General features: G+C 50.5%; 1 protein-coding gene across 1 annotated transcript; it reads left to right on the forward strand.

The window, feature by feature from the left end:
- Positions 1-271: 271 nt before the first annotated feature.
- On the forward strand, positions 272-3,316 carry FNDC10 (fibronectin type III domain containing 10). The gene has a single exon (XM_052793428.1). The coding sequence runs from the start codon at positions 378-380 to the stop codon at positions 1,068-1,070; it is 693 nt and encodes a 230-aa protein (XP_052649388.1). The 5' UTR covers positions 272-377; the 3' UTR covers positions 1,071-3,316.
- Positions 3,317-9,236: the final 5,920 nt, after the last annotated feature.

Consider the following 9,236-nt stretch of genomic DNA (forward strand, 5'->3'; position numbering starts at 1 on the left):
CGGACAGCGCTGCGCCGGCCGGGCACGCAAAGCCCGGGGCGGGGGTGGGGGATGTCAGCCGCCCCCCCCCGCCGGCCCTTAGCCGGGGAGGGGGGGGGGGAAGCAGCGGTCGGGTCCCCCGAGAACCCCCGCCGGGGGCTGCGGACCCCCTCCTCCTCCTCCTCCTCCTCCAGGCAGGCACGGCGGGGTCGCGGCCGCGTCCTGCGTGCGCTGCCCAGCGCGGCGGGTGCTCCGCAGCCCAGCGAGAGTTAACGGCGGAGCCGGCTCTCCATTGGCGGCCGGCGGAGCGGTTGCGGAGCCCGCGTTTATAACCGGCGCACGGGGCGCCGCAGCCCTCCGCCGGCACCGCGGCTGGGCTCCATGCCGCGGCAGCCGGCATGCCCAGCCTGCTGCCGCCCTTCCTCGCCCTGCTCTGCTTCGGGGCGCCGGCTCCCGCCCTGAGGGGACCGGCGCCGCCGCCCGCCTCGCCGCGGCAGGCCGGGGCCGAGCCGGCGGCGGAGGAGCCGTGGTGCCCCTACAAGGTGGGGGCCGAAGGCGCGGCGGGCGGGCGCCTGTGCTTCCGTCCGCCGGCCCGCGGCTTCCAGTGCGCGGCACGGTCCTGCCGCGCCCACCGCTCGCCGGGCGGCGCCTTGGTGGCCAACGTGCTGCGCAACGGCAGCGTGCTGCTGCAGTGGGGGCCGCCGCGCCCCGCCGCCGGCCTCCGCGGCTTCGCGCTCAACTGCTCCTGGGACGGCACCTACACGCGCTTCCCCTGCGACAGCGTGGAGCTGGGCGCCGCCTGCCGCGACTACCTGCTGCCCGAGGCGCACGGCAGCGTGCGCTACCGCCTCTGCCTGCAGCCGCGCTACGCGCCGCCGCGCCCCGCGCCGCCCGCCCAGTGCGTGGAGTTCCGCGTGGAGCCGGCCGCCATGCGGGACATCGTCGTCGCCATGACGGCCGTGGGGGGCTCCATCTGCGTCATGCTCGTCTTCATCTGCCTCCTGGTGGCCTACATCACCGAGAACCTCATGAGCCCGGCCCTCGCCGGGGCCGCGGGCGCCGCCGCCGCCGCCGGCCCGCGCCGCGCCTAGCCTTCACCCCTGCTCGGCCGCGGCCGGGGACCGCGAGCGGAGCGGGACCGGGCCGGGCGCCGGTTTGGCCGGCGCTGGGCCCCGCCCCGGGCGGGGAGGGCGCTCCGGAGCCCGGCCCAGGGGCCCCCGCGTCTGCCGGTAGCGGCGGCGGTGCGGGTTCTCTTGGCAGAGCGCATCTTGCAGCGCGGCCGACGCCGTCTTTCCAGCCCTCTCAGGGGCGGGGGCGAGGTTTTCCAAACTCTCCTCGCAGCGGTTTTGCCCAGGGCCTCGTTCGAAGCGTTGGGTGTCTGGGGTTTGCCTTTCCCAAACGTCCGGGATTTGGGTTTGCCTCAGTATTTGGAGCTCTTCTTCCTCCTAGGGTGGCTTTCCAGCTTGAGCCATACGTGGTTACTGAAACTCATGGGATCTCCGTGGATTGAAAGTAAATAATGGCAAAGGTCCGCAAGTGCCGGAAAAGTGGCTGTTTTTAAAAGCAAGCGGCAGATCTTACAGAGGGCCTGTATGAGAAGACTCTCCAGAACACCCTCATTTTAAGCCTATGCCTAAATCCCCTTGCTCTTAGACGTGTGCTTGAATTCTTTCCTGAGGGGGAATGTTGTTTGAAGTCTGTGGGAGAGCAGACGGGTGGAACCGCAAAACCCATAGCTAAGTGCGTGTTGGATCCAAAGCCCACCTAAATCTCGTGACTTAAGTGGGTTTTGTATCGTGCCTTACGCTGTTCACAAATTCTGGGACCTAGATTGGCCGCTGTCCAAAACGAGAGGGGTTTTCTGGTCAGCTCGAGCGGCCGTCGACATCCTACACTGACTAAACCTGCTTTTCTCCCTTTAGAACTGTCATATCGGTGGTTTCCACAAAGAACAATGCTAAAGGGACAAATTTAGTATAAAAATGACATTTTGTTGTGCAAGTATGAACCGATCCCTAATTACAAAATAAGTACACTGTAAATGAGCACCATCACTGCCCTCTGAAATCCCATCTTTTAGGAATGCTGTGTGCACCTACACTGAGGTAAAAGCGTCTTAAACACAGATCTCACTAATGTTGTAGCCGAGCGTTTTGAGCATAGGAACACTCCTTGTTAACTGCTCACTCAATGCTGTAGTAAGTAAGGTTTTAGCCATATTCTAGTATTAATTCTATTGTGCCTTAGTGCTGAGAATTTGTCCCATTTATATTGGTGTAGTCTTCGTAGACAACTGTATCTCCCCTAGTGTTTTTGTCTCCGAATCTAGTGGTTGTTGGTTTGTTTGTTCGGTTGTTTGGGTTTTTTTAAAAAAACAAACTTAGGCTGGTCATTACTTGAACTTTAATATATACACAAAATAGTTACCTTCTGAGAGGTATTTATTTAGTGAGCTAGTTTTTATTTAGTGTTGTTTGTATGTAGTTGACTGCTGTAACAGAAAATGACTTTATATCACTTAAACTGAGCACCTAAAGCAAAAGTAGGGGAACAGCTCTTCTGTAAAGGGGTATTGCTATTAAAATACATCAGTTTCATATGTGATCTGTTTGTGTAAATGTTTATCACTGGTGAATGACCCATACGCTTTTCTTTGTGAAAGTAGTTTGTGAAGTATAAACTTGATAGTAGAGGGTAAATATAGAAAGTATATGGAATCCTTAATAAAATGCAGTTACTTGTACTAATCATAATCCCTTCAGTAATTTGAGAGTGGCTGAGAAACTGAAGGTCTATATTTCATCAGGCAGAAATACCTTTTATTCCTTTGTTATTCTTGCTTTGTTTTCTTTCTCACATGCAGCTGACTCTAAATTTAACAGTGTTCTCTTTTTATTAACTTGCTTATGTACTTGATTTAAGCAGCCTGACAATATCTAGCATCACAGTAACAGGAAGATGGTGTCATTCATGGATATTGAAGGACAATGTCATAATTTTTTCTTTTTTTTTCTCCCTAAGGAGATTGACTGCTCGAAGAAAAGGTAATCGGTTTTTAAGAACATTAAGACAAATTTTATCTAGTGGTTTAGTTCACAGAGTAAATTTGGGTCAGAGGTCTTTTAAAGGCTTCAAGTCAGTCTTTCCTGTAGCCAGTTTTGCACAGGACTATTACCGTTTCACTGTTTTTGTGTATATCTGTCAGCTTCTGTCAACCAGTATTACTGTTTTGTTCTTCATCTTGTCGTGAATTTCCAGATGTGAAAATTAAATGTATAAATAATGAGCCTTGTACCACCTTGGCATTGACCTTAATAAATTAAGAGAATAATGAAAAGACATGAAAACATCACAAATATTTAATGGTTCAAGATCTTGATTGACTCAAAGGGAGCAAATCTGCCCAAAGACTGGTCATAATGGTATTCCATTGCCTACTGTAAAATTTTGACAACATTAATGGGAGAATGAAAAGAGATTTATTCTCTGAATACTTGATTTTTGTTTATTAGAGGTTTAGACTACAGGATCACAGGCTGATTCAGGTTGGAAGGGACTTCTGGAGGTCACCTACTCCAGCTCCTGTTCAAAGCAGCATCAGCTGTGAGATCACACTGGGTTACTCAGGGCTGCATCCAGTGTTGCCTTGAAAACCTCAGGGGACAGAGTGCCCAGCCTCTCTGGGCAAGCCATTTTGCTGCCTGAGCTCAATCATGGTACTGTCCATAAGTGTAAAAAAAAAAAAGACTTGGGCTAGAGAGATCATCAGGTCCAGCCTAAAATATTCTTATCAAGCAGGTCACAGCACCTGGTACAAGGAGCTCATGATCTGCATGCCCAACAGCAGGGGGAAAAGAGGCACAATACTCAGCCAGATGTGAAATTCTGTGTGAAAACTCACTGAGCCAAAACCATTCGTTATGGTAGCCAGGTGTCTTTGGTTTTGAATATAAATGATTCCTATTTGAGCTTCGAATGAGCTGCCCTTGGCTCCTAAATCCATCTTTGTTTACCAGTTCAAGCTACTTCATTTTGTGTGCAGCCAGCACTGTTCATTGCAGTAACGCAAGTCTGAGGAAACTGAGCACCAAATTTAATTTGCAGTTTTGCATGTGACTATCTTCAGTAAGACACCTCTGCAGGCATTGATAGGATACAGTTAACCTGCTAAAACAGCACCCTGTAGATACTACAGAGATGTTATTTGTAGTCATCTCACATCTTCATGCATCTGTCTCTGTGGATTGCATTGCAACAGCATGCTGGGCAGAGGATAGACAAGCAAGAGCAAAGTATAGAACAAGAATGTAAATCCGATGGAGGAAATTCTCTAAAGGTTTATTTTTATCGTTTTTTTTCTTTTCCATGCATTATAAACGGGAAGTGGGAAACAGTATCTCATAGTTTCTCATTCATTTTCAGTGGATTAAGTTTTAATTGGACACATCTTGGTGTCTGGAAAAGGAAATCAGATTATTCCCTATTTCATTTTATGTGACAAACATCTGCCAACCCATTGATAGCTGTGAGTTCTTTTCCTCCATCATGAGTATAGACATTTCTTTTTGGCAATAATGGGGAAAATTACACGTACATTGACTTGATACTAATTTGACTCCCACAAGACTGCACAGTTGAAGAAAGCTTTATCCAGTATTTGCAGCAATTCCCAAAACATGCAGAGTACGCTGCAGAGTTATAATCAACCCTGGCCTGTCCAGGCAGCAATAAAGAAGTGGCTGATTTATAACTGCCAAGAAGCTGACTGTTATGCACCTAACGCTTTGGGAAAAAGTGGAAATAGCTTCTAAGGCAACTACACGTTCTCCGTATTACCATACAACTACCTGGGTATTAGCCATGGTATATACCATGTGGTACACTCTTAGGTGGTATATAGTCTTGCATTTATCTGGTAATTTCTAGTACAAATACCAAGCCATACCCATTTCTGCAGGAGTTAAAATAGTGATATGCTTGTTAACAAGCTTTTTTCCCCTTGCCCTGTGCTAAATGTGAGGAAAACAACTGTTTAAATGTGAGCAGCTCAAGCTCAGCCTACCCCAGCTTTGAATCTTCTGGAGAAAACAGTCTGTGTCTCAGGCAAAGAATCTCTCTTAATTCCATTATGATATTTTTTTGTGGTACACAAAAGGAAAGGCTGCTTGGCCTTATTTAGAGGTGCAAGTGAATGTTGGTATTTTGCTTCCATGGAGACCTGGACTTGCAGTCTTACAAGACTGCAAACTGCTGCTCTATTTTGCCAGTATGTTCCAAAAGAAAGGCTAGAAAGAGTGGGCTGAAAGGAGAAAAAGTGGCAGGTAACAGATAACTGTGTCACATTCCTGTTAAAGGCTTAGGAATTATAGCAGTGATGCTTGGATGGGGTCTTTTGCAGTTTTAGCCTAATATACCCTGACTGGTATTCCTTCATCATAGATCTAGTCACTGCATCTCCTGTCTTTACAGATTGTCTGATCTCATCTGGGAAAAAATTGCCCAAACCGCTTTTTTTCTTTTCACCTGAAAGAATGTGATTTGATGCAGAAATTTTCGTATCAGTGTTTGGTTTGTCATTTTAAATTCACTGGCAGTAATTTCAGCCTGCTTTAGAGAGATGTAAATGATGGCATAGTGCAGTATAGTATTTATACAATGTGCCAAGAAAACCCCTCCAAAAGCGATTTTGGTGAAACACTTTTCCAGAGGAGATCTCTGGGCATTGACCCATAGACCCTTTGTAAAAGCAGACGTACACATTCAGATAATTACTTCAGTAACCAGATATCCCAGAACTACTAGATGATTTGCAGGGTGCCTTTGCAGAATAAGAAGTAACAAAAGAGCGGGCATTGTAGCCAGCGGGACAGGTTTAGCAAAAATGGCTGAGAGGAGACCCGAGGCAAGAGGTTTTTCCAGAGAGGTCTGAGCAGAAATATAGACAGGTTTCAGCGGGGAGGGCAGAGGGGGGAAACATGGTCGGGCTCTGCTGAAAAGCAGCGAAGGAAAAGAAGGAAAAAGTGTTTTGCTGGGAGGGAGGCAGGCGCTAAGGAAAGGAGAGGGGAAAGGCTTTTCTCGGGAAGCGCTGAGGAGGGAGAGGGGACGCGTTTAGGCGGGAAACGCTGGGTGCCAGAAGGGCTTCATCTGCACGCGCCGCGGCGAGACGTGAGGCGGGAAGATCTGAGGAGAGGGGAGCGGTTTGCCGTAACGGCTGAGGGGAGGGAGAGGGAAAGATTTTGTCGGAAAAGTCGAGGGAATGGTGAGGAAAGGGCTTTTTTTTTTTTTTTAATGGGAAATGCAAGAGAAGAGGGGGAGAGGTTTTAACCAGGACGCGCTGGGGGCGGGCGAGGCTTTTGTGCAAGGTGCTGAGAGGAGAGCGACGGGTTGTGTGAGCGATTGCTGAAGGTGCTGAAAGGCGGGAAAAAGCTCCGCTGGAAGTAAGTGCTGAGGGGAGGTAGAGAGAAACGATTTGTCAGGAAGCGCTGGGATGTATGAGGGAGGAGACGTTTTGTAGGGAAATGTCAAGGGGTAGTGGGGAAAGGCTAGCTGAGGAAAGCGCTGGAGGGAAAACGCTTTTGTGCAAAGCACAAGGGGAGGGAGGAAAGAATTAGCTGGGAAGCGCTAAAGGGAAAGAGGGGAAAGAGATTTGTGGGAAGTGCTCAGGAGAGAGAAAGGAAAGGCTTTTCTCAGGAAGTGCTGAGGTGATAGTGGGGAAGGAATTACTCAGAAAGCACAAAGGGAAGAAAGTCTTAATGGGAGGCAAAAAATATTTTAAGAAAGCACTGAAAAGAGAGAAAGTAACCCTTACTGGGCAGGGAGAGTCCTGCCTCACTAGGTGAAGTTCAGCTGGGCTGGGGAATAGAGTTGTTTCTTCATTGTCCTGATCTTATCTCCTGTATTTCTCTTGCTCCTGGTTCCCCGCTCCTGCCATGCAGAATGAGCAAGACGAGGAAGGCTTTGGAGAAACTGCAAGCAACGAGCGAGAAGAATCTGCAGGCTGTTTACAAGGCCAGTGATGCAAGTCCCAGAAGAGGGAGGAGAAGAACCCAGGACAGTGGCACTTCTCTGAAGGTAGGGCCTGGGATGCAGATCCGCATTGCCTGTTGCTCCCGAGCCCTTTTGTCGCCTGGAGCAGCGAGGCCTCCCTGTAAACAAGGGCTGTGGTCTCTGCTCAGCTTGGCATTTTGCCATGCTGCAGCTCTTTGTGGACACTGAGAGTGATGACCCTGTAAGGAGGGTTGAAGTCACCATGCTGCCATCCGTCTGCTTGGGGAGAGGGAGCTCCTGAGAGGCCTGAGCCATAGGACCGCCCAGTAAATGGGGTCCTGGTCTCTGCACCGGTGGCACTATGCCACGCAATGCCAGCCTGCGTAGCGTGGCTCCCCTCTCACCAGGGTGGAAGCTGCGAGCTGCCTATTTGTAGGCCCTCAGTACCCTGAAGGCAAGAGCCTGCTCTGTAATTGGGGTCGAGACATCTGTCTGTGGGACTTCAGGCCCGTGTGGCAGTTAAATTTCAGCAGGGCTCACCTGTAAGTCAGGTGTGTGGCCCGTGGCCCAGCTGCCTTTTGCTCTGTGGCCTTGGTGGTACCTTGGGCCAAGTGCCCACTCTGTAATCAGGGTCAAGGTACCAGCCCGTGGGGCCTCATGCCTGGGTGGGAGTTATTTCCACAGGGCCCGCCTGTACCTCAGGTGTGTGGCCCGAGTCTTCACGGCCTCAGTGCGTGCCATGTGCTGCACCTGGAGAGGAGCTGTGAAGACCTCTAGGGTCAAAGTATCGACCACCTCGCAGTAGGCTGGATGTAGTTTTGTGCCTCTCTCCCTTTGGGAGGCGTTAGTGTTTGAGATTGGCTGGAGCCGGTGCTGCAATGAGGTCTTCTTTCTCTTCTGGACCACACACGTCTTGTGTGTGTGTTGGTATGTATGGGAGTGACTCAAGCGTGGTGGATTGCATTTTTGCCTGTTTTTGTTTCAAATTGTTGCAGTATTAGCTTTTGATGCTTCACAGAAGCAGAGAACAAGAAATGTTGTGCACACAAACGAAAGGATCCTCCTGTGTTCCCCCCAAAGGGCATTTCTGTGGGTACAGACCACATCCCCTTGCTGCTGGGGAGAAGGCAGGCTCTTTATGAACCCCCTCAGCAGATACCGAGGTGTGACCTGTCAGTAACCCAGGAGCAGGTCAGCCCGCTTTGCGTATTGCAGCCAATTGACATTACACTTGGCGTGCCAGCGCTGTAAGGAGCATGCGTGGCACGAGCCTTACTTTTAAGGGTTGTATGCACATGCAAGACTTATGTCTTTGAGCTGACTGACCTCCCCGTAATCGGGGCCGAGGTCTCTGCCCACTTGGCTTCATGCCCAGGTGGCTATTTGCCAGTCAGCGAGACAGATAAGAGACAAGATTGGGACATCAAAGAAACAGCTCCGTTCCGCTGCCCAGCTGAATTTCACCTAGAGAAGAAGGGCTTTCCCCACCCAGCCAGTGTATGGCCCGGAGCTCGAGCTCTAAGGCCCCCCCAACACTCTCCCCTTTCTGCTTCTCGGTGGGTCTTTGGGTTCCCCTTAAGGCGCCCCGCTGGATGACAGACCCACCAAGGAACCCGCCTGGCAGAAGTCCAGCTCCACACGCAGCCCGGGCACCTGCTCCATGGTGCCCTTTCAGAAAGTGCCCCGGGGGAAAAAAGGAGGCCGCTGGTGGGCAGGCAACATTCACCCAGGCCTGCTCCATAGACCGTGGGCTGGAGGAGCTCCCACCAGGGCCTCCCCTCCGGCCTGCCATATGATGCCCTTATCAGCCTGTACTGCAGAAGCAGCGTCCTCCTCCAACAGCATGAGAGGCTTGATGCTGGCCGGGAGACACGCAGGTGGGTTGGAGGCCAGTGTGTGAGGGCTGGACCTCTGGGCACTGAAGGCTGGGGAGGGGCCGGGCAACGCATGCGGGAGAGCCTCACCCCTCGCTTACACAGGGGGCTTACTTTGTAAGAGGGCTTGGAAAAGTAGCCTCACCTCAAGAGAGGCTTCTGGGAAGACGTTTTTTATTCTCGTGTTTAATATCTCTTTTTGTATCTTTATTTCCTAACTCCTCCTATAGATTTTATTTATGCTTTGTAGACATCAAAAATGATAAAACACTTTTTCACCAAGAATAAAATTTTTTTCTTGGTCTCTGCACCAGTTTTATTTTTTTAAGATGGTATTCTCCTTTTGTCTCCTTCGTGTTCCTTTTTTGGTGTGATTTTATCTGTCATTAGTCTTTG

This window comes from Harpia harpyja, chromosome 7, assembly GCF_026419915.1.
Source record: "Harpia harpyja isolate bHarHar1 chromosome 7, bHarHar1 primary haplotype, whole genome shotgun sequence".
Lineage (NCBI taxonomy): Eukaryota > Metazoa > Chordata > Aves > Accipitriformes > Accipitridae > Harpia > Harpia harpyja.

What these genes read in the sequence shown, in the direction of transcription:
- FNDC10 (XM_052793428.1), top strand. Translation starts at nt 378, where the DNA reads ATGCCCAGCCTGCTGCCGCCCTTCCTCGCCCTGCTCTGCTTCGGGGCG.